Raw genomic sequence first — 24625 nt, 5'->3', positions numbered from 1 at the left:
TGGCAACCCACTCCAGTGTTCTTGCCTGGAGAATCCCAGGGACGGGGGAGCCTGGTGGGCTGCCATCTATGGGGTCGCACAGAGTCGGACACGACTGAAGCGACTTAGCAGCAGCAGGAGGTAACTGAATGCTTCTGGGCAGACGTGGCCTTTGCTCAGTGAATTGTGATTTTTGTTAATGAGCTGGCTCAGCTCTTGAAACAGCCTAGTCTAACTGACCCGATCCCTGGACTAATGGAAAATAGGATGGGAGCAGCCTGTGTACACACACAAGGCCCAGGTGGTACCAAGCAAGGAGACTGTCGGGCTGGGGAGAAAGACAGAAGGGCAAGCCTGTCACTCTCTTGTGAAGTTTGTGTTTCTTCCAGCCGGAGTCATCATTTCAGTGTTGGCTTTGCATTTCCTCCCTTGGGATTCACATTACATTTTTTTTTTCATTAAAAGAATAGGGAGAATACTGACCAGATGAACCTAGAAAACCCAAAGAAACAGAAAGTGAAGGAGCCAAGTCAAAAAATCAGGAGATGTGGGAAAGACCAGTTTTGAATCGTTCATTTGCTGTTAAATGTTCCATTTTTAAACTTACAGTCTTCAGTAAGTTATATTCTTTTTTTTTTTTAACCCACAAGCCTTTCTTCATTTCCATGTCATCTTGATAGTTTTTAAAATATGCACTTCGTGTTCTTGTGAAATACCTTGACTTCTAATTTCAGAAGGCTGCCTTCTGCGTCATGCCTGGTCCTTGGGATCGGGCCTGGTCGGGGGTTGTCGGTTATTCCTCCTGAGAACCCTTTGGCGTGGCTGCCACCTGCTTACTGAGTTCTGAGGAAGTCGCTGGCCAGGGGTGTCTCAAAGGCCTGGATCTGACTTGCTCACTTCCTGAGGATCATGTCTGGTCTTTCCAGGGGCCACCTGTAGGACACACTGGTGGTGGTCGCTTTTATGTTTTAACAGTTCTAACCATTTACTGCAACATGAAATTGTTCTCAGGAAAGCTCTGTCTTTTATGACTCACAGCAGTACCTGAAAGAAGAAAATACCTTCTCCGTTTCCAAAGATACTGGGTAAGCTTTGTTCTGTGTCCCTTTCCTCTGTGCAGGAGGTGAGCATATGGTGGGAGGGGCAGTGACGTCACCTCTGTCCTGAGTCTGGCCTTAGCGGTGGGCTTGGGACCTGCCCTCCCTGGTTTTAATCCAGTCTTCGCTTTCACGTGGGCAGAAGTTGAGAATGCAGTAGAACCACAGAGTGACTGGTAACGAGCTGCCGCAGGGAAGCAGTCTCCTGCTTGTTCTGTGAGAGCCCACACGTCAGGCCACAGACCTGAAGACTGGCCCTCTCAGTTGCCCTTGGTCCTCCTTTTCAGGGTTTTCCTTTTAAATAAAGAATCTCATCAGAAATAATTGTAAACAAGCTAACAATCAATGTAACCAAATTGTGTTTCAAAGAATAGAACCAAAAACAGTTTAAAAGGCATTAGGCATACAGTTGTCACTGACCTTTCTTTACATCCTCTTTTCTGCCGCTTTCTTGTCTCAGAGGGCAGTGTAAATAGCTCCCTTTGTCCAGTAAAACCAAGAAAAAAAACCTGATGGAAAAAACCAGGGTAGGTTTGCTTTTGGAAACTTTGGTGCTGGGAACAACTGCGTGGCCTGATGACAGGATTTGCGTTTCAGTTCGTGGTGAAAGGAGTCTAAGCTTTGAAATCAGGCAGTTCGAGCTCTGTTGTTCTAATAGTATTTCCAGTTTGGAATGAAGCGCCTGGCCTCCAAGTACAGAAGTGGTTGGCTTGGGTCCTGTCAGGTGTGCTGGGCTGGGGTGGCGGTGGGCCGCTCCCTCTCTGGCTGCTGTTGCTGCCTCGCGCCCCCTGCCCTCTTTCCCTGCCTGTGTCCCTGGCTCTCCGGCTCACTGGGAGCCCTGGGCGCACTCTGAGCAGGCTCTGCAGCCCACGCACGTCCACGTTGCGGTATGGCATTACCAGTGGCCACCTGCTGCTGAAGTTTTAGGGACCTGCTTGTCTGGGCAGACATAAAGGCGCAGCCCCGTGCTGTGGGCAGAGGCAGGGCTTCTTCCGTGCCTGGTGTTCTCTTCCAGCTTTCCTTTTTCTCTCCTGGAAAACGTCAGAAAATTTCAGAAACTTCCCTATTGTGTTTGTTTTTATCGTGATAACACTCATTTAAGGTAGAATTCATTTTAACCATTTCAGAGTGTACAACCCAGCGGCACTTGGCACACTCACAGTCTTGGGCAACCATCAGCACTAACTCCAGAATTTCTGCATCACTTCCAAGGGAAACCCCACACCACTCTTTGCCCTCTTCGCCCAGCCCCGGACCACGTCTAATCGGCCTTTTGTTTCTACGGACTTCCTTGTTCCGAGTATTTTGTACAAGTGGGCCGTACTGTAGTGGTCCTTTTGTGTCTGGCTTTTTTCATTTAATGTATTTTCGAGATTCATCCACAGTGTAGCCTGTGTATCAGTACTCCATTCTTATGGCTGAAAATATTTTTCCGTTTGAACATACTGCCTCTTGAGTATCCAGTCATCCGCTGGTGGGTGTTTTGGGTTGTTTCCACCTCTGAGCTGTTGTGAATACTGCTGCTGCGACCTCACACGCAGTGCTTTGAACACCTCGAGGACAGTTGCTGGTCTCGTGGGAGTTGCTTGCCTGGCTCAGGAGCTGCCACGCTGTTTCCCAGGTGACCGCACAGTTTAACATCCCACCAGCAACATACGAGGAGCTTGAGTTCTCCGCGTCCCTGCCAGTGATCGTCATTTTCCATCTTTTTTGTAGTAGCCATTCTTTTTGTTGTTCTTCAGTCACTAAATCGTGTCCGACTCTGTGCAGCCCCATGGACTGCCACAAGCTAGGCTCCCCTGTCCTTCACCGTCTCCTGGAGTAGCCATCCTTGTGGGTGTGGGCTGAGTTGGGTGGTCGGTCAGCTGGTAGTGGGACGGCCGTACCTCCCAGCCTTGTCCCTGTTCCCCACAGGGCATGCTCTGTGGGGGTGTTTGCATGGCAGCCGAGGGGGCGCCCTGCCTCTGCCCATTATATCTAGTCGCTCCGTTTAGTTTGGGTTTTGTTCCTGAAGGTGCTGCCTAAAGGTTACTCTTGAAGGATCGCTCTTCTAAGCTGATGGTTCCCTGGCAGTCAGTATTGACTGGGGCAGAGGTGGGCCCGGTGAGGGGCAAGGCGGCCCGCCAGCTGCTCCCTCTGCAGCTCCAGCAGGTCTCCTGTTGGCCAGAGGTGTGCCAGGGGTGGTCACGGCTTCCAGCGGCTTGTCCATGTCAGACTGCCGTCGTGCTCATTCAGCCCCCCGCCTGCAGGTGTGAATATGCTTGTAGTTCCAAGCCCATTGTGAAAAACAGAGAAAAGTCCACTGAAAAGACTGGAGACTCTGTACTCCCTGTTATTTTGAATCTTTCCACTGTTTTCAAAGTGGTGGGCTTTCTAAGTGAGCAGCGGATCTATGTATTTATGTCTAGTTTTGTATTCTAGATCTGCAGAGATCAGCAAGCCAGTGAAGACAAATATCGTGAAAAGCTGTCCAGGAAAAAAGGCCAGGTGACATCTTCAGGTGTTACATCATGATCAACTTTCTAAGTAATCGTGCTTGGGTGTTCAGTCTTGCAAGTGTAGGAAGACAGTGGGGACTTCACTGAAGGTCCAGTGGTTAGGACTCTGCGGTTCCACTTCAGGGGGTACAGCTTCCGTCTGTGGTGTGTGGTCTCCTGCAGTGTGGCCAGAAAGTAGAAGACAGTGAATGACCTCACTGTCTGACTTGTCCGCCTTGCTAATAGGAATGTGTATGAGATGAGTCTGTGGAGCCTGGGTGCTCTCTGGTCTCGTGGTTGGCAGATGGGGCCGTGCGCTGCCCTGGGCCCACTCCTGACGAGGGTCACCAGGGCTGAGACACACGTCATCTGCTGAGCTTGCTTCAAGGGCAGCGGGGACATGGCCTGGGTGGGGTGCCCTCTGCTGGCAGCCCTGTGGGGAAGGGCAGGGCGCTGGCCGGCAGCGCAGCCCACTCTGTGTGCTCTCTCTTGCACAAGGTTCTGAGGCGACCACAAAGCCCCGGGCGCGAGAGGAAGTTGACCCTTGGTGCTCTCCGGGTGTCCTCTGAAGATGGGGCTCTGCAGAGCACGGCCAGCGGCCAGGATGAGAAGGTCCTGCAGCCCCGCACCCTGGAAGAGGGAGATGCGGAGCGAGTGGACACAAGCGGGGAAAGGATGGGGCGAAGGTAGAAAGTAAATGGAAGGAAAATAAAAGAAGAAAATCAGAACAGAAAAGGTGGAAAGGGCTTGAGGAACGAGGAGCAGGGGGGCTGGGGGGGTGGGGGTGGGGGTGGCTGCAGCAGTGGGGCGTGGGCTCGGGCGGGCGACAGGGACACGGGCGCCACGTGCTGCCGGGCAGACGCGCGGACGGGGGCCAGAGGACTGTCCCTGCGGGGACGCTGGCCGATACCGACAGTGGGGTAGAGTTGGTGGGGAGCAAGGGGCTGCCAGGTGAGATCAAGCGGGGGAAAGATGGGGGCTGAAGAGGTTAAAGAAGAGGATGAAACGATGGGGTGCTGGCAGCAAGGCTGCATCAGAGAGTGTAGTTTCCAGAAAAGACAGAAGAAGGAAAGAGAACACAGGTGGGGCAGGGGCCACGGAAGGAGAGGAAGGGAGACGCGGGAGTGCAGAGCTGGGGGGGGCCTCTGAGCGCGGACACCGCCCCCTGGGGGAGGAAGTGCAGCAGCAGAAGCGACAGAAGCGACGGCGCGGTCTGGAGCAGTGCAGAGGCCGCGAGGAGGAACCAGTCCGGGCGACGTGCGGAGGCAGCAGCAAGAACAGGCCTGGGGAAGCCACCGCAGGGCGGGGGCAGGAGGAGCAGGCAGGTGGAGATGGTACTCCTGCCCCGCGCCCCGCCGCTCGCCGCCGCGCCCCGCCGTCGGTCACCGCCCCCAACCTGTCACGACCCAGGAGCCCCAGTTCCCCCAGCGCCTCCAGGCCTCTTTCAGGCTCTTGGGAGCCGGAGGAAGAGGTCACGCTGTCAGCGCTCGCCTTTTCTGCCAGCTGTGCGCCTGTGGTGGGTACCCCAGAATGCTGCAGTGGGGACCGGAGAGCTTTGATGTGCAGGTCTCACGTGATGCTGGTGAGAACCGGCCCCCATGAAGCGCTTGTTCTGGGTCTGCATTGCTTTTATCCAGTCCTGATGAGGTAGGTACTATTTCCACTTTTCAGATGAGGACCCCAAGGTACAGAGAGGTAGAGTAACTTGCTCACGGTCACGCAGCCACTGAGCAGAGGAGCAGACGTGGGACTGTCAGCCATTACCTGAGCTGTCCCTCCCGTGGCCGCCCGCCGCACATGGCTGTGAGCATCCGGGATGTAGCTGGCCCCAGTGGAGACGTGGTGATTTCAATAGTAGGAAAAAGAATGTGAACTCACTATTTTTTTATGTTTATTAGACGTTATGTGTGTGTGAAGTCGTTCAGTCGTGTCCGACTCTTTGCGACCCCATGGGCTGTAGCCTACCAGGCTCCTCCGTCCATGGGATTTTCCAGGCAAGAGTACTGAAGTGGGTTGCCATTTCCTTCTCCAGAGGATCTTCCCCACCCAGGGATCGAACCCAGGTCTCCCGCATTGTAGGCAAATGTTTTACCGTCTGAGCCACCAGGGAAGTCATTGTATGTTATAATGACAATATTTAAGATATTTTGGTTGAAATTAACTATATTACAAAAAATCAAATCAGTTTTAAACGATTTAAAATCCGTGTGTGGCTTGTGTCACATTTTTGCTGGGCAGTTTCATGCCTTGTGAAGTGGGGCTGCTGGTCTTGGGGTGAGTATCTGCTGCATCCAACGGAGTGATTCTGGGAAAGTTAAGATTCTCTGAGTCTTGTTTCCCTTGTATTGGAAACAGGGTTACTGTTTGTGGAATTGCTACTGTGAAGGGACAGGTGAAGGCTTATGACGTGGGTGGGTGTTTGCTTTGCATTTCCCTGCTGGGTAAGGATGTTGAGCATCTCTCATGCTTACTGACCATTGGTGTCTCTTTGGAGAAGTATCTGGTTGTTTCTGCCTCTGATTTTAGCTGGGCTGTTTATCTTTTTCCGGTTTAGATGTAAGAGTTTTTTACGTATTCCGAACACTAGACTCATCAGTGACATGATTTGCAAACTTTTTCTCCCTTTCTGTGGATTCTCTTCTTATATTATTGATGGTGTCCTTTGAGGCACAGAAGTTTTTAAATTTTGAGTTCACTTTAGTTGTCTTATCTCTGTTTGTTTGTACTTTTGATACATTTAAAAACCATTAACTAATCCAGGGTTATGAAGGTTCACAACCTGTTGTTTTTTCCCCCCTTAGGGTTTTATCGTTCTAGCTCTAGGTCTTTAATCCATTTTAACTTGCAAGGATTGTGTCCCCCTTTGTTTTTTGCATGCTCAGTAGCACTTGTTGAAAAGACTTCTTTTCCTATTGGACGGTCGTGGCACTCTGTGGAAGATCAACTGGCCACAGGTGTATGGGTTTATTTTTGATTCTCAGTTCTACTGCATCGATCTGTATGTTTATTTTTATGCCAACACCATGCTGCCTTAATTACTGATGCTTTATTGTAAGTTTTTAAGTTGGAATGTAAGTCCTCTAACTTTGTTCTTCTCTTTCGAGATTGTTTTGGCTATTCTGGTTAGCTTGTATTTCTACATGAATTGCACGATTCGTTGCCAATTTCTGCAAAGAAGCCAATCTTTTGATGGGGGATTAGGTTTTATCTGTGGATCACTTTGGGGAATATTAACATCTTAGCAAAATGAAGTCTTCCGGTCCACAAATATGATGACTTTTGGTTTACTTACATCTTCTTTAATTTCTTTCAGTATGTTTTATAGTTTAAAATGTACAAATCGTTTACATATTTGGTTAAATTTACTTCTGGGCATTTTCCTTTTTTTGTGCTACTGTAAATAGAGTTGTTTTGTACTTTTCTTCTTAAGTTATTCACTACAGGTATAAAGAAAGAAAATTGATTTTCGTGTATTGATCTTGTACCTCATAACTTTGTTGAATTAACTTACTAGCTCTAATAACTTTTTTTTCGTAGAATCTTATTGGTTTTCTATACACAAGATCCTGCCACCTGCAAATAAAGACAGTTTACTTCTTCCTCTCAAACTTTGATATATTTTAGTCACTTTCCTGCGTGTGTGCTCTGGCTAGAGCCTCCAGGACTGTGTTGAATAGCAGGTCTGGTTCTGATCTTGGGGCCGAGGCACCTTGGAGTGTCACATAGCCGTGGGGTGTCTGGCTGCTCTCAGGTGGAGGTTCCCTCCAACCTAGTTTCTTGAATTTTTTTTTTTTTTTACTTTTATCATGAAAAGGTGTTGGACTTTTTGTCAGATGTTTTTTACTGCTTCCTTTTAGATTTCTTACAATTCTTGTCTTGCCACATTTCCATTTACAGAATTGCAGTCTGGATTTGAAAACACAGTGGCTTCAGTATTCTGAAGGTGCAACATGTACTTGATCTGAGAAAGATTGTAAGAGAAATATGCAAGGCCTCTAAGCACATCTGGCAGAAGGTGGCCTTAAGGAGCACCAGCTGCTGCTGTCCTAGTGCGTGTTCAGTCAGCGGTGCGTGGCTCATTCCAAAACTGGGGTGACCCCCACCATGGCCGCCTGGGTGCTGAGAACCAGCCCTTGCAGCTGTGCAGCTCTGCACCAGTGCTTCAGCCACTGGATGTCCGTGGGGACTGAGGGGCTGGTGGCACGGGTGGGGTTACTAGGGATGTGGGGGTAGGCTTGTCTCTGTGGAAGCCCGGCTGCCCCTTGGGCGGGGGCACTGGCAGGCGTGCCTGGGCCTGCTGCGTGTGTTCTGGGTGCACGCTGACAACTGCGCGTGTCCACCTCCCGCAGTCCCTAAGCCCCATCTTACAGATGCAGGAGGTTGACGCGGTTGACAAGTGGTGGACCTCTGCCCTGTGCTGGCAGCTCCCCGGACCGGGCGGCCCCAGAGGGCTTGTCGCTGGACCGTCCTGCCCAGGGCGGGAGCCGGGGTCAAATCCAGGGACAGTGGTACAGGAGGGCGGGCTCAGGAGCACGGGGTGACAGCGAGGGGCTGGTCCGCAGTGTGGGGCCGCGCGGGAACGCCTGGGAGGTGGCGCTGGTGTTTGCAGGGTGCCCTGACCCAGCTTCACCTGTAGGGCCCTCCGACAGCATGGAGGTGCCCCTCCTCCATGTCTGGCCCGGTGTGCAGGCGAGCGTGTGATTACCGAGGACCTACCAGGAGCCCTCGGGAGCTGCTGGGCACGCGCTGAAGCCCTGCCCCTGGGTGTTCCTGCAGCCCCTAATGAGTGCGGCCCCTTGCTGTTCCCAGGCCACTGTGGGGAGGAACTGCGCGCGGGTCGCGGGGCCGCGTGCGCATCCTGCGGCTGTCGGCCACGGTCTGGGGACGGAGGGGTCGGCGGGACGACTTGAATCCGGGGCCTGTCCGCGGCGTCGGGAGGCTGTCCCGAGAGCTCAGGGCGGAGGAGCAAGGCGGGGACAAGGGACCGCGTGGGGGCCGCATTTCCCTGTCTGGGCCCGCCGTGGGGCCGGGAAGACGCCCTGCGGAGGAAGAACGCCTCCCAGGGCCAGGCTGCCCTGTGCTCGGCAGGCGCGGCTCCGCCGCGGGGGCGGGCCGGGGCTTTTGCACACGGCCCCTGAAGAGCAGGGTGCGTCCCGACGTCCCCCAAGGCCTTCAGCCCTGGCAGAGAGGGTCGGCCGCCGAGCCTGTGAGGTGAGCGAAGACCACGGGCGAAGGCGCAGGGAGGGCGCGTCCCGGTTCCTCCCAGACCCCTGACCTCTGCTGCTGGGCGGGGCGGGAGCGCAGCGGAGGGCGCGCGTGGTCCTGGGTTCCCCCGAAGGTGACCTTAGGCCTCAGGTGCAGCGCGTGATGTTTCCGGACGTGCCTGGGGGGTGCAGCCCCCCCTTCTCACCCCTGCTCCCCGGGGGGCCCCCATTTGGCGGTTTCTTCCTCCGTTCAGCTTTGGTAAGATCTGTTGCTCATGTAGCTGTGCGTGGCCTCAGCACCGTAGTGTGGTTTTGAACCTGCTGGGTGTGCTCCGACACGGGCCTCTCGTCGCACTGGACTCCCAGTTTCTTGGTTTCCAGGAGCTTCAGTCCATTCATTCTGATCGTGGGCACAGAACGTGCGATCAGTCCCCCTAGTGGCCGTTGTGCTCCGAGCTGAGGCTTCCTTCTGCCCGCGGTGCTCCCGGGCTCTTTCCTGGGGGATGTGGGCAGAGGCCCTGTGGACACACGGGGGCTGAGTTGTGAGGGGGTGTGGAGTACAGCGAGGGCGGTGGGCTTCTCCTCTGCATGAAATGCCACCTTTCCAGAGAGCAGGGTGGGTTCACGCCTGCATGGCGCTGCGCTCAGGAGCTCCTATTGGAGCTCTGTTAACCTAGTGCTTCCAGGGTAGTCTCACTGAGTGTAATCCACGTGGCCCCTGCTGTGACTCAAGTGCTGTCAGCACATTCCCACCGCAGCCAGTAAAGAGTCTGCCTCTGGGGGCTCGGGCCCTGCTGGGGGCGGGGAGGGAGCGTCCGGGGAACAGAGGGATGAGGCCCGAGTGTGAAGCCTAGCAGGGTTGTAGTGGTCCTTTCGCTGGAGCACCCTCAATAGATGCATTCCAAGAAAAAGCTTCGAGTTGCGGTTGTCAACTTTGCGCAAGCAGGTTGGACAAGAAGGTTGGACAAGAAGTTGCGCAAGTAGGAGGAGTCCCCCGGGACTCCTCCCTTTGGGCCTGGGAGATGCGGTGGGTTGTTTAAAGAGGGGCGTGGCCTGAGGCCGGGCAGGGTCCATCCCGGCGCCCCGCCCCCAGCAGGGAGACCTGGCCCCTGGCCTGATTCAGCCGGGGGTGGAGTCTACGGGGCTGCGAGGAGGGCCTGTGCGCAGTGTGAGTGTGGGAATGTTCTAGCGTGTCCTCCAGGAGGGAAGAGGAGAAGAGCCCGGGCGGCGTGAAGTGGACGCAGCTGGAGCACAGAGGGCCGTGGTTCGCGGCCCCCTAAGAGCCCCTTCCTGAGGGAGTTCGGTGAGGACCGCCCCAGCGGCTCAAGTGGCCGTGGGTAGGGCCGCCTTCAGCATCCGGTAACTGGCCACCTAGGCCTGCTCTGTCGGTGGCTCTCCCACCTGGGTCCAGGCTGACCCGTGTACCTGGAGCCAGGCTAGGCCACTTCCAAGTCTGTGGTTCACACCTGGTTGCTGGCAGGCTTTCCCGGCTCCTGCAAGGCACCGCCCCAGGGAGGCCTCTGGTGCCCTCTGCTCTTTCGCTGGGGCTTTTGCATCACTTGCCTGCTTGGGGGCCTGGTGACCCGTGGTGACCCCCGGGTTCCTGCTGGGTTGCAGGAACCTGTCCCTGGGGGGCGCTCAGCCAGTATACACACGCAGCCACCTCTTTTCCTTGACCCCTGCAACACCGCCGTTGATGTAGGTTACGGTTTAGAATCTGTTTTCCAGAGCTAGACTAGGTTCCATGGCTGTCAGAACCAGCTCTGCCCCTTAAAGGCACCTGGGCGGCCCAGCTGTGGGGAGGGGGATGCTAGCAGGGCAGTAACTGAGCCCCTTGGGCCTGGTTCTGTCTTCTTCACCTTTTCTTCAGAAGCTAGTTTGGGGAAGAACTGTGTTCTTTTATCATGACTGCCTCCTTCTTACCATCAAACTAAAGTGTATTTGAATTTATTTTTCCAACGTTCTGTGATAAAAGTTCTCAAACGCACAACGGCGGAGAGAACTCCGTGGTGAAGGCCCTCCCTGCTCCGGCCGTCATGCTCCTGAGCTGGACCCCCTTCTCCACTGAGCTGTCCCTAGTGCTGGCGCTCAGAGTAAAATGTTGGAAGTCACTGGGCAAACGGGACGGTGTTTAAAGGTTGCAGCTGCTACAGTTAATCACACGTCTGCTCTGGAGCCTTTAGTTTTGCTTCTGTTAAGTGGTGATGTGCATCCTCACACTTCAGGTGTTGTTGATCTGGAAACTTCGACGTGAGCGTAGCAGCAAAGTAAATCATTCAATTCGGTTCGGTCGCTCAGTCGTGTCCGACTCTTTGTGACCCCATGAATCACAGCACACCAGGCCTCCCTGTCCATCACCAACTGCCAGAGTTCACTCAGACTCACATCCATTGAGTCGGTGATGCCATCCAGCCATCTCATCCTCTGTCGTCCCCTTCTCCTCCTGCCCCAATCCCTCCCAGCATCAGGGTCTTTCCCAATGAGTCAATTCTTTGCATGAGGTGGCCAAAGTACTGGAGTTTCAGCTTTAGCATCAGTCCTTCCAATGAACACCCAGGACTGATCTCCTTTAGGATGGACTGGTTGGATCTCCTTGCAGTCCAAGGGACTCTCAAGAGTCTTCTCCAACACCACAATTCAAAAGCATCAATTCTTTGGCGCTCAGCTTTCTTCACAGTCCATAGATGACCACTGGAAAAACCACAGCCTTGACTAGATGGACCTTTGTTGGCAAAGTAATGTCCCTGCTTTTCAATATGCTATCTAGGTTGGTCATAACTTTCCTTCCAAGGAGTAAGCGTCTTTTAATTTCATGGCTGCAGTCACCATCTGTAGTGATTTTGGAGCCCCCAAAAATAAAGTCTGTCACTGTTTCCATTGTTTCCCCATCTATTGCCATGAAGAGATGGCACCGGATGCCATGATCTTCGTTTTCTGAATGTTGAGCTTTAAGCTAGCTTTTTCTCTCTCCTTCATCAAGAGGCTTTTTAGTTCCTCTTCACTTTCTGCCATAAGGGTGGTGTCATCTGCATATCTGAGGTTATTGATATTTCTCCAAGCAATCTTGATTCCAGCTTGTGCTTCTTCCAGCCCAGCATTTCTCATGATGTACTCTGCATATAAATTAAATAAGCAGGGTGACAATATACAGCCTTGATGTACTCCTTTTCCTATTTGGAACCAGTCTGTTGTTCCATGTCCAGTTCTAACTGTTGCTTCCTGACCTGCATATAGGTTTCTCAAGAGGCAGGTCAGGTGGTCTGGCATTCCCATCTCTTTCAGAATTTTCCACAGTTTATTGTGATCCACACAGTCAAAGGCTTTGGCATAGTCAATAAAGCAGAAATAGATATTTTTCTGGAACTCTCTTGCTTTTTTGAGGATCCAGCAGATGTTGGCAATTTGACCTCTTGTTCCTCTGCCTTTTCTAAAACCAGCTTGAACATCTGGAAATTCACAGTTCACGTATTGCTGAAGCCTGGCTCGGAGAATTTTGAGCATTACTTTACTAGCGTGTGAGATGAGTGCAATTGTGCGGTAGTTTGAGCATTCTTTGGCACTGCCTTTCTTTGGGATTGGAATGAAAACTGACCTTTTCCAGTCCTGTGGCCACTGCTGAGTTTTCCAAATTTGCTGGCATATTGAGTGCAGCACTTTCACAGCATCATCTTTCAGGATTTGAAATAGCTTAACTGGAATTCCATCACCTCCACTAGCTTTGTTCGTAGTGATGCTTTCTAAGGCCCACTTGACTTCACATTCCAGGATGTCTGGTTCTAGGTGAGTCATCACACCATTGTGATTATCTGGGTTGTGAAGCTCTTTTTTGTAGTTCTCCTGTGTATCCTTGCCACCTCTTCTTAATATCTTCTGCTTCTGTTAGGTCCATACCATTTCTGTCCTTTATAGAGCCCATCTTTGCATGAAATGTTCCCTTGGTATCTCTGATTTTCTTGAAGAGATCTCTAGTCTTTCCCATTCTGTTGTTTCCCTCTATTTCTTTGCATTGATCACTGAGGAAGGCTTTCTTTTCTCTCCTTGCTATTCTTTGGAACTCTGCATTCAGATGCTTATATCTTTCCTTTTCTCCTCTGCTTTTCGCTTCTCAGTAAATCATTAAAGCAGGACAAATGTAGCACCTGTGGCTGCCTTCTGCAGGGGCCTGGCACGTGCTCCAGGATGCTCAGGTGTGATCGTCCTCTTAAATTGAGCGTGTGCTTCGGAATTTAAAAAATCAGAGCTCCTTGGTCTTGGCGAGTGTATAACCTGATACAGCACAATGTGTGTAACAAAGAGTGATTTAAAGGGCAGGACGCTGTGCGCAGCAGGGTGAGGGCCAGCCCCCTGCATCCGCGTATCTTCCCACATCTGCAGGGAAGCCCTTAATGTGAGCTTAGCAGCAGAGGAGGTTGCTACGTTTTATGGGAAAAAGTTGGATCATGAGTATACAAAAGAAGTCTTCCAAAACAACTTCTTCAGTGACTGGCGGAAGGTACGCCCTGCGTGGCCCTGGTCTTGGGCTACCAGACGCTGGCCCGCCTTCCCCTCTCTGCTGCCCCTGCAGGGGCAGGCAGAGCCAGGCTTGGGAAAGGGAGGTTGTGGGGGGCCCGGAGGGGCATTTTCTGCCCGCTGGGAAGCTCTTTGAAGACAAGGTGCTGGGTGGGTCTGTGCACACCTGCACCCGCCTTGGCTTTGCCTGTGGACTCTGCACCTGGGCCCTTCCGGCTGCTCCAGGCCAGGCCCTGGGGCCACTTGTGTGCCTTTTCTGGCTGCTGGGCACCTGGGTGCTTCACAGGGCGCTCTGGGGCCATGCACCCCCTTCTCCACAGGTGCCTAGCGGATGGCTGGGCCACGGGCTGTGAGTGTGTGTGTGTGTGGCTGAATTAGGGGCTGCCAAGCACGTGCGTGTTCCCACCACTTGTGGGGTGGCAGGCCGCCTACACTCACAGTGAGTGAAGGGCCCGTTAGTGCCGTGCAGTCCACACGGTAGCTGGTGGGGACCGTTCTTCGGATGCAGACACATGGCCCAACTCAGGGCCACTGGGAGGAAGCTCTGGCACCTCAGCTCACTGCCTACACGCCTGGGCAGCTACCTGAAGGGGCTCTCTTGGGGGACAGTTGCAGAGGCTGCCGGTCAGGGTGGCCTTGGTGTCTGTTCCTCCTGCTTCTGGGACATCACCATTCCCTGTGGAGTGGGACCCCCGCCGCAGAGGGGGAGGGTCCCCGCTGCCTGTGTGACCCTTGCCTGCGTTAGATGATGGGAGTATATGGTTTCGTGTAGGAAATGACAGCAGAAGAGAGGAGGGTCATCAAGCACCTGGACAGGTGTGACTTCACGGAGATCCACAGACTCTGTGGACAAGACTGCTTCCCAGAAGGCCCTGTCCAGGGAGGAGAAGCAGGTCAGACTGCCCCAGGGCTCAGTCTGGCTTGGGCTTCTGGGGTCTCGTGTGGGAGGCAGCTGGTGGTGCAGAAAACGACCCCATCTCTCACAAAAACCGCTCCTGAGGGATTTTTCTAGATGAGCCCCAAGAGAGAGTGGTGAAGGGGACTTTGATTCCGCTCTGTTATTCTCAGCTGATTTTGAGTTATGTGCCCCTAACCTGGACGTATTTAAGAAGTGCTGTGTCCACCTGGAGCACGTGGAGCAGCGACCCTGCCGTAAGGACCAGCGGGCCCGTACTTCCCACTCGTGGTGACAGCGGACCGTCATGGCCGCGCCCTGTGCTGGGCCTGCTTCCTCGCTGGGCTGCGCAGGCTGCTGCAGCGGTGAAGGGGCTCACGTGGCAAGCGTCCTGTCTCTTCACCACTAAGGCCGACATGGTGTTTTATTAATGCAGAAGCTCAAAGAAGAGGAGGAAAAACTTCAGCAAGAGTTTGGCTGCTCTATCTTAGATGGGCACCGCGAGAAGACTGGCAGTTTCAAGACGGAGCCCCTGGTCAGTCCGAGGCCGGGGCGACTACCCCAAGATGGAGAGGCTGAAGAGGAGGGTCCTGCCGGAGGACGTAGTCATCAACTGCAGCAGGTGCCCGTGGCCCCGCCCCTCACCTGGGAGGGGGCTTCCCTGGTGGCTCAGCTGGTAAAGAATCCTGTAATGCAGGAGCCCCTGGTTTGATTCCTGGGTTGGGAAGATCCCCTGGAGAACAGAAAGGCTACCCACTCCAGTATTCTAGCCTGGAGAATTCCAGGGACTGAATAGTCCGTGGGGTCACAAAGAGTCAGACAGGACTGAGCAACTCTCACTTTCTCACCTGGGAAGGGGCCCGACACAGGGTGTCCCACCGTCACTCCAGGCTCTGTGGGGTGGACTGGAGGGCGCCTTCCCTGCAGAGGAACGTGTCCACAGCAGCCTGGGTGCTGTTTGCTGAACCAGCCCTCGTCACCCTACCCCACGCTTGAGATTTTACCCCACTGGGAGCACACATCTATGTACTTTGAACGGTTTTCCGTGGTTCAAGTGGTGACAGGCACGCAGGAGCTCCTGTCCTTCCACTGCAGGGGTCACAGCCGAGCTGGGCCGGCAGGTGCACCCTGGGAGCCCAGGCCTGTCGGGCGTGCAGGGCCACCTGTGACCTTTGCAGCTGCCATGGCTCGCAACACACGGGATTCACCCCCGGGGCAGCTCTGAAGGAGCCTGTCATGGGCAGGAGCTGAGGGCCAGGGGTGGTGGCACAAGGGAGCGGCTTGGGCAACGAGATGGCTCTGAGACGGACTTAGCACTGGCGGTACCCACGGCCGTTGGAGAAGAGGGCGTCTGGCTGGTGTGTCGGGGTCCTGATCGTTGGATTTGGGTCGCTCTCCTTCTGCAGGGACTCCACAGTACCTGAGCCCCCAGCTGGCCCCCAGTGGAAGGACGTCGGGTGCAACTGCACAGTCATGTGGCTGGCAGCATGGATGGAGAACGTGCAGAACTTCATCAAGTACGTCACGCTGAACCCCGGCTCCAAGCTGAAGGTGCGCCGGGTGTGACCTTGCTTTCCCTGGCCTAGCTGGGCCACTTAGGCAGGGAGTCCCTGAGATCGTAGGCGTTAACTGGCCAGTTTTGGAATCACAGTGTGTCCAGTGGCCATTGGTCTTAAAAAATAAGGAATTTAAGTTTATGCCGTCTTTAACTGAGTTTGGAGTCTGCTTGCCTGCCCTGAGTGGAGCAGGTTAAGAGGGGGCCCAGGAGGAGAGCCAGCAGTTCCCTGTTTGAAGGGGGCTCCTTGCTCCTTTTTGGGGGGAGAGACTGGGGGAAGTACGAGGCAGCTTGGCGCTTGAAAGGCGCTGTGGGCAAGATCTGTTCCCAGTACTGGACCGCCGGGACATCTCCAGAGATGAGGACCAGACAGCGCGCTGTGGCCCTTTACTTCATCGACAAGGTGTGGGGGGTCCTGAGCCTCCCCCGGGCTCCTTACGGTGCTCTGGTTGGTGGCAAAGGCTGGGTTAGATGGACGGGGGTGGACAGTGGGCCTTCTGTGTTCTGAGTCGGTGCCCTGGGCCGGGGGAGGGGCGGGCGTGTGCCTGTCTGTGCGTGTGTCCCCAAGGGCATATGCGCCATGCCCTGATGGGGGTCCGCCCGGCTGGCGCTGCAGACCGGGAATGGGGAGGAGGGCGGCGGACTTGGTGGCTGCTGCTCCCTCCGCGTGGAGCACTTCCAGCTGTACCCAGAGGCCAGCGGCTCCCCGGATGTCGTGGAGTTTGACTTCCTGGGGAAGGATTCGATCCGCTCCTACAACAGAGTGCTGGTGGAAAAGCTGGTGAGTGCCTGGTGAGGGTGGTGGGTGGTGTGCCGGGGTGAGTTCGCTGCTCCGTCTGGGTGCTCTCCTCCAGTGGCCGCTAGCCTGGCCGGTCAGGCTTGGCGGCAGGGTCTGCCTTGCAGGCCAGCCCCGGCTGAGCCAGCGGAGCCTCTAGAGTCACAGGAAGGCCTGCGGCCTGGATTGGACCCGCCACTGCTGCTGTCCTGGGGGCGAGGGCGGTGTGTGAGAGGCCGGGTCAAGAGTAGGCTGCTGGCGGGGCCATGTGCCCTCTGCAGCTCTGCGCAGGGTCCTTCCCGGCTCCCCTGGTGTCTGGAGGTGCCCGTCCACCTGGACTCAAGGCTGCGTCACTGCAGCGTCTGCTCCGTCATCACCACGTCTGTCTCCTTACGTGAGGACGGGGCCCTGGGGGTTTAGGGCCCACCCCACCCCACCCCACTGTGACTTTGTCTTAACTAAGTGCACCTGCAGAGACCCTGTTTCCCAAAACCTCACGTTCTGGGGTTCTGAGAAGCACGTGAATTTTGAGGGGACACTGCTCAGTCCAGCACACACACTTTTCCCAGCACATCTGGGAAACGTCTTGTGGTTGTTGGGCACGTGGCTGGGTGTGGTCACTGGCAGTGTCTCCGGGGTCCCCTCTGTGAATGACAGGGTTCAGGGGTTGAGCCTGTGAGCTCAGCGCCATGCCCCTGCTGATGGAGCGATGGGTCCAGCTGGGAGTGGTAAGTTGCTGGTGTACACACACGTCTGAAGGGAAGTCAGAATTCCCACCCCTTCTGAAGTGGCAAGCCGTACGGCATCAGCCTCTGTCTGGGTGGGCCCACGTCTCAGCAAGAGCAGACCTGACACTGACCGCGCACCTCACGCGTGCCTCACTTGTACCTTGCACGCGCCTCACGTGCAGACGGGCTGCCTGAGCACAGAGCAGGGAATCTGGGGAGACTCTTGAGGCCACAGAGGAACGCCCCCTCAGGAGTGGGTGCCGGGCATCTGAAGTCAGCTCGGGCGTGCATCAGTGGGAGGACAGGGAGTGCTGTCCGGGGACTGGGGCCTCGGTGACAGAAGCCGTCGCTGCTGTCGTGTCTCCACGGAGCTGCTCTGGTGAAACCTCCTTGTAAATGGGTCTGGAGGCTGGAGTCAGGCTGTGAGCGGTGAGGCCCTTCCCGGTGGCCGTGCCTTCATGCATATACACGGGGCAGAGGGCGAGGGCTGGGCCCTCTGCTCAGGCACTGACCGGGTTGGGGGACGTGGGCCGTCCTGGTCACTCGGGAGCTTGCTGCCGGGTGTCCAGCCCCGTGGGACACACGCAGTGCGGGGCTGGCTGGAGACACAGGAGGAGGGTGTTCACGCTCGCTCAGAAGGACAGGGAGGGAAGCAAGGGTGCAGGGGATGGGGCCAAGGGGCTGTGGATGTCCCTGGGTGCCCTGCGTCGTCAGACGAGTGTGACTGTGGATGTGGGGCCGCCTGTGGACGTGCGGGGACGGGGGTGGCGCCGGCCTGGCTAGGGCAGCCGTGACACACGGCATGTGACCCCACATGGCTCTGCCTGCTCCAGGAGAAGCCGGGACCCGTCGTGCAGACGTCCATCTGGGGCCCTCATTTGACTCTGCTCATCCTCAGGAGGCTCCTTCCTGCCTGGGGACGAGGGCACCTCGGTAACAGCGTCTTTCCTTCGCTGCAAGTGTACAGGAACCTGCAGCTGTTCATGGACAACAAAGGCCCCGGGACTAGCTCTTTGACAGGCTGACCGTAAGCGGTGCCGACGGGGTGACCCAATGGCTGGTCTGACGAGGGGGGCGAGCGTGAGCACTGGCTGGCACCTTCTCTTGCACACAAAGGCCGAGGGCCCTCCATCTCACTGGCGGTTCTGTCCCACCCAGGAGCCGGGGGCAGGGCCTGGGAGGAGCGCTGTGAGACTGTCCCCAAGGAAGCCACGTGCTGAGCCCCACCCTCCCCGCCACCTTCAGACTGCCAGCCTGAATAGGCACCTGCAGGACCCGACGGATGGCCTGACGGCCAGGGTGTTCCGGACCTACAACACCAGCGTCATGCTGCAGGGGCAGCTGCAAGCGCTGCCCCGAGGAGAGCGGCTGTCTGTGTGGGGACAGGGCGCCTGCTCGTGTGCTGGTGCCTGGCTGCTGGGCTGGTAGGAGAGCCATGTGGTCAGTGACCGGGGTGGAGTGTAGCTCGCTTAGCCTGAGGGAATGGGTCAGGGGCCCCAGACCGAGCCCCCCACGGCCCCTGCCCGGTCTCCCATCCGCTCCCCTGCTGAGTCAGGCTTGAGGCAACCCCCGGCTCTGCACGGCCCCCTGGGGTGTGGGAACCCTCTTCCTGCTGCCTCCGCCCCTGCTGCCCCACCATCCAAGTGCTGTGGCCTCTCTGGGCCCCTCATCCCAACTCTCGTGGAGGTGGGGTCTGGCGAGGCCCCTGCCGTGAGGCCTTGGGCCCAGGTCCTTCTCCTGAGTCCCACCTGCAAGGCCCTCACGGGGGGTGGGCTTCCTGGGCACACGCTTACTTGGGTGGTCCTGGCTGCTACTTCCTGACCCCTGTTTTCCAGCTGAAGACAGCGTAGCTGCGAAACTTCTGTCTTAAAACTGAGCAAACCGGGCTGTAGACTTTCTCTGCAACCATCAGTGTACAACGCACAAGACCTTTGAGAAGTCAACGCAGATGCTTCAGTCCCCGGTGTGCGGGGGGCACCACGGAGGGCCTCTGAGGGTGGCCGTGCATTCACCCATCTTCCCTGGGGCTGTGTGGCCCTCGGAGGTGCTCAGGACACTCAGGGCTGCCAGTAGGGGAGAGCTGGCTCGGGGTGAGGGGGCCAGATGCTGCCTGTGCGGCCTAGTGGTGTGGAAGGGCCTCTGGTCCAGGAAGGAGGTCAGTGGAGCAGGGGCCGGGTCTGGGGGAGAAGGCTGTGTGTCTGGGGCACCTTGGCCTCACCCTGTCCCCTGGCCACAGAGTAACTGATCAGGGCCAGTGCTCTGGCACCCTAACTGGGCAGATGGGCACCCTTTCAGGGCGTGGGGCCGACAGGCTATGGACGCTGGTCTCTGGGGTGGACCAGGTGGGGCAAGAGTGGCCCTGACCGGGCCCCTGTTCCCCTGCAGATAGAGGTGAAGGAGCAGCAGGTGGCTGAGGCCAAGACAGAGCTGCAGGAGGCGCGGACTGACCACACATCCCGAGGGGACGGCAGGTCCCAGAGGCGAGTGTCTGGAGGGCCCAGCCCACCTGAGTCGGGCTGAACCTTCTCTTCCCTTCCCAGTTCTCTGGTTGTCTTTTCCGGTCATACTTGGTGATCTAGCACACACTACACTTGTGCCCAGAGGTAGAGCAGCCCAGAAGTGCGGGGGAGAAGCGCCAGGCCGCGTGGTCCTGTCCTTCAGAGGCTCGTTCACAGGGTTCTGAGGTGCAGCCACCTCAGACGGCCCCCAGCCCCTGGCCCAGTGTTGGGGAGGCACCAGTCTTGGAGGGGCTTGGGAAGTTGTCCCTTCTCTGCTGTCCGTTCGTCTGTGACCATTTGTGAAGAGTTGCTGGAGTTAATTCTTCTTTAGCTACTCGGTAGAGTTCACCAGTGAAGGCCTCTGGGCTCAGGCCGTTCTTTGTGGGCAGTTTTAAATCACTGGGTGGTGGCTTTGCCCGTGTCCCTGTTGGGTCGGAGCCTGGTGGTATCCCCCAGGAGCCGACCCACTCTGCCGGGCCCTGCCGCCCGTGGTTCCCATCTGCACCCGTTTCTGGTGGTGCCCCTTTTCCCTGCCACCGTGGCTGCTTTATAGCACGAAGGTGTCCTCAGGTGCGCACGGGCGCTTGCAGTCACAGGGTGCAAGTGAGAACGCCAGCCGTTGGGTCCGAGGGTGTTCTGTTCAGTGGAAAGCGAGGCTCTTCGGGCAGCTGCTGGCGGACTGCGTGTCTTCCATGACACTCGTGTACCCGGCGCCCCTACCCCCGCCTGCCAGCCCTCTCGGTGGCATCAGCAGCTGCCTCTTGGCCTCTGGCAGCTGCCACATAGCGTGTCTGGGCCTGCAGCCCACCCCGTCCACAGCCTGGGACAGGCGCCGTCTTGGGTCCCACGGCAGCATCTGATGGGGCCGCCCGGGCCTTGGTGGGGGTGTTCCCCACACACGGTCCTTCCGCACGGGTCCGGGTGGATTGGGCCTGGGTCCCTGGGACAAGGCCCGGGGCTGAAGTGCGTGTGGGTGTTGGGTGTCTGCCCCGCACCGTCTGCGGGGCACCGCATGGACGGCTCAGGACGGGCCTGTGGGGTGGAGAGCTGCATCCTGCTTCGATGCGTCAGCCTTTCTCTAAGGTGCTGGGAGTAAGCGCTGAGCCTCACAGACACTTGATCCTGTCCTCTGCCCCCTTTTCCGTGTGCTTCGTACTTCACTTCCTGTGCCGTCAGGCCTGGATGGAGGGTCCCCACTCCGTCCCGGGGTGGACGTCCCTGAGTCCCGGTCCCGTGGAGCTCACCCTGGAGACGGTGGAGGGCTGTGGGGGACAGCGAGCCCTCCCCCAACACTGGGCTTGCCGGGCCCTGAGCAGAGCGGGGCGATGCCAGCGCGGGGGCCGGCCCCTCCTGCTTCTACTAGCTCCCTGGAGAAGAGGGGGCGGCTGCTGGAGAAGCTGGAGGAGCAGCTGCTGAGAGTGAGCACGCAGGCCACAGACAAGAAGGAGAGTAAGCAGGTGGCCCTGGGCACCTCCGAGCTCATCTGCCTAGACCCCCGGATTGGTGTCACCTGGTGCGTGACCTGGAGGAGGGACTGGACCCCTGAGTGGCCCCAGTTCAGTCCCCAGGGCCCTGGGGTCAGCACAGGTCTTTCCTGTGACTGGACCTGGCTGGCTCGTGTGTCTGATGCCAAACCTGGCCATTGGTCCTCTCTGCCTGAGGGCTCTGGGGCTGTGGAAGGACCCTGAGCTGCCCCACCCACAGGGGTGTGGTGGCGGGGTCGCCCGTGTGCCCCATGGGCGTTTCCCAGGTGCCGTGCTCGGAGGCCACCTGGGCTGCCCCAGGGACACTGGCCCCTGTCCCTCAGCCCCCGATGGCCGTGCCAGAAGCAGGTCAGGTAGCCTGGCGCCCTGGCCTCTGTGCCCGGCCCCCGAGAACCCCTCTCCTCTGGGCAGGTGTAAGAAGTCTGAGGTGCCTGTGGAGAAGGTCTACAAGACCCAGAGGGAGAAGCTCACCTGGGCACTTGACATGGTGGGTGAAGACTTTGAGTTCTAAAGGAGTACCTCCCCTGCCTTGCTGGGACTGACTTTGTGGGTTTTTTTCACCATTAAAGCCTACTGGGGAGTTCTGTACAATGAAGTGTTTTCTGCGTCATCACACAGGAGGTGGCGGATGCCCAGCCCTCTGCTCTGAAGCGTCCCCTGTCCTGGCAGGTGCCCCTGGCCTGGCTGTCCCACGTGTGGCCTGTCCCCCCCCACTCCCACACTCTGTCCCAGCACTGGGTAGGGACACCCCCCATCCCCTGCACCTCTTCACCTGAATGGACAGGAGGGTGGCCGAGTGCCGGCCCTGCCTGTCTCTTCCTGGTGGGTGGGTGGGTCCACGTGCCCCTGAATGAGCAGCCGAGGTCCCCACAGCTGGAGGCACGGAGTCTGTGCCCTCAGGGCCTGGTCTCGGCAGAGTTGGGGGAGATCTGGGTCCGTGGGGCCCAGGGGTGCGTGACCTGTGGGGCATCCTGCCAAGGCTGGTCCGCTGTCTGCCTGAGGCTCTGGGAGCTGCAGGCAGGTCGTCTTAAAATTCCAGGTGGGGCAGGTGCTTTTCTTTGTAGCTCATAGGTCTCTGTCTCAAGAGGCCCCCTCCTCTGCACCCAGGCCCACTGAAGCTCAGAGGAGCCTGTGGCTGGGGCTTCCGGTGCTGTCGGGGGCATCCTGTGTGGGAGGAAAGCAGGGATCCTGGCTGCAGGCTGGAGGGAGAACTCAGTTCCAGGTCTGGAGCTCCTCCTTGTCCCTGGTGCTTTCCCTGCCCTGGCCTCTGTCTGCAGTGGTTTCCATTTCCTGGGCTACCCCCACCCCCTTCCCGTCTCCTGAAAAGTGAAAGTCGCTCTGTAGTGTCTGACTTTGCAACCCTGTGGACTATACAGTCCGTGGAATTCTTCAGGCTAGAATACTGGAGTGGACAGCCTTTCCCTTCTCCAGAGGATCTTCCCAACCTAGGGATCGAACCCAGGTCTCCCACTTTGCAGGCGGATTCTTTACCAGGTGAGCCACCAGGGAAGCCCAAGAATCCTGGAGTGGGTAGCCTATCCCTTTTCTAGTGATCTTCCCGGCCCAGGAATTGAACCAGGGCCTCCTGCATTGCAGGCAGATTCTTTACCAACTAAGCTCTCAGGGAAGCCCTAATAAGTTCCATCTCCTGGACCCCCAACCCCGGACCCCTACTCCCCCCGCTTCCCATCTCCCCTCCCCGCCCCCATGTCTGGGATCTTGTTTTTGTAGCCTCCTGCAAATAACTTCATCAACAGCAGTGAGAAAAAGGGCATGAGTCTGCCTGTTGGGAGATACTGTGGCCGCGTCCTGGACTCCCGACTACGTGTGTGAGCCTGCAGGTGGGGAAGCGCCTCCGGTTGCGGCTGTCGGAGCACTGCACGGCTGTCCCTGGCCTCCAGGCACTGCAGAGGCTCCGTGCAGTCTGCTCGCCGATGCTGTCTTCTCTCCACGCGGAACCTCCGTGTGTCTTCCTTTGCTGCTTGTGGCGAGCACTGGGAGCTGCTATCGCCTTGGTGTTTCGTGTCTCTCGGTTCTGAGGAAAAAGTTAAGATTGTTTCCCTGATAACTTCATTCCCACTGTTTTGGTTTCTCCTACCGTCCCCATTCCTCCATGCTCAGTCACTCAGTCGTGTCTGACCGTTTGCAACCCATGGCAGACTGTAGCTTGCCAGGCTCTTCTGTCCCTGGAATTTTCCAGGCAAGAACACTGGAATGGGCTGCCATTTCCTTCTCCATGGGATCTTCCTGACCCAGGGATTGAACCCACGTCTTCTGCGTATGGCAGATTCTTTACCACTGGCCACCTGGGAAGCCCGGCCTCCAGGACTCCTGTTAGTTATAATCTTTCTATCTTGTCCAGCTCCTTGTCTTTTTATTCCTTTAAAAAGATTTTCTCAACTTTATCTCTCAACCTCTCAATCTTCTTTGTTTTTAATTTTGGTTACCATATGTAGTTTCTAAGATTTGTTTTCTTTTAAACTGTTCCTTTAAAAATACTATTCTGTTCTCTTTTGGTGGGGACTATACTGCATGAGATGTAAGATCTTAGTTCCCTGGCCAGGAATCAAACCTGTGCCCCCTGCAGTGGAGTCCTCACCACTGGACCTCCAGGGCAGCCCCATGCTGTTCTCTTTCAGTGGACACAGTTCCTTGCTTATCTCCTTAGGAGTACTGACTCCCGCTTTGCTCACCTTTTCTACACGTCTTGCACTCTCTGTTTCCTTTGTGTTTGCAAAAGGTCCCTTCTCTTTGCTTTGAATTTGTATGCACATTGAGAACCTCCTCGGTCACTGGTGCTGGTCGTCCACCCGTGGAGACGAGGCAGGTGTTCTGAGCACAGGGGCCTTGCGGCCTCTGGAGCAGCTGAGTGCGGTTGCCCGTGAGGTTGGTGCTGACGGCAGGACTTTGTCTTTTGTCCGAGATGGTTCCTGTTCTCCAATGAGAACCCTGCAGACCTGCTGTCTCCAGCCCCAGAGCCCCTCCGGCATTTCACACAGCAAATGGGTGGGCATCTCACCTCCAGAGGCCCCTCGGTGGACCCCTGCCTCTGCCTATGTTGTCTTCACAGGTGCTGCTGTTCTGGGTTACAGGCTCCTCCCACCAACCTTCCTGTTTCAACTGGACGTTGGTCTTGTCAGGTTTACTGTGATTATGAACCTTTTTGGGTGGTTTCTGCCATCTTGCTCTGATCAATCAGTTTTATCTTCAGATCTTTCTTCTATTTTTCAGTTGATATAGTAAGTTTTTATTGATTTTAAGTTGCATTTTTTCTTTAATTGGAAACATATACACTGTTTATATTTAGTAATTACATTAAACTACTCTGCTGCTGCTGCTGCTGCTAAGTCACTGCAGTCGTGTTCGAGGAGTGTGTTACAGCTCTTCCCAACAGAGGAGGCTTTTAGGGCCTGAGGGTCCCTTT

The 24625-nt window shown here is 56.3% G+C and overlaps 1 protein-coding gene across 1 annotated transcript; it reads left to right on the top strand.

Annotated features, from left to right (window-relative positions):
• The first annotated feature begins 246 nt into the window (after positions 1–246).
• TOP1MT (DNA topoisomerase I mitochondrial) lies at positions 247–21306 on the top strand. Its single transcript, XM_086335665.1, is given in 25 exon segments — positions 247–261; positions 445–539; positions 3985–4239; positions 4413–4468; positions 4510–5135; positions 7604–7782; positions 7978–8163; positions 8363–8764; positions 9959–10084; positions 13150–13249; positions 14039–14106; positions 14108–14159; positions 14598–14689; positions 14691–14783; positions 15568–15723; positions 15984–16118; positions 16320–16493; positions 16727–16731; positions 18180–18224; positions 18227–18246; positions 18465–18643; positions 19617–19882; positions 20174–20287; positions 20362–20420; positions 20504–21306. Coding segments are annotated over 25 exon segments (4233 nt in total). The 3' UTR covers positions 21239–21306.
• The last annotated feature ends 3319 nt before the right edge of the window (positions 21307–24625 follow it).

This window comes from Bos grunniens, chromosome 14 (assembly GCF_055505025.1).
Source record: "Bos grunniens cultivar Pamir isolate PY7600 chromosome 14, Bosgru_T2T1.0, whole genome shotgun sequence".
NCBI lineage: Eukaryota > Metazoa > Chordata > Mammalia > Artiodactyla > Bovidae > Bos > Bos grunniens.
The sequence above is the reverse complement of the archived record's forward strand: the minus strand, read 5'-3'. Positions and strand labels throughout refer to the sequence as shown.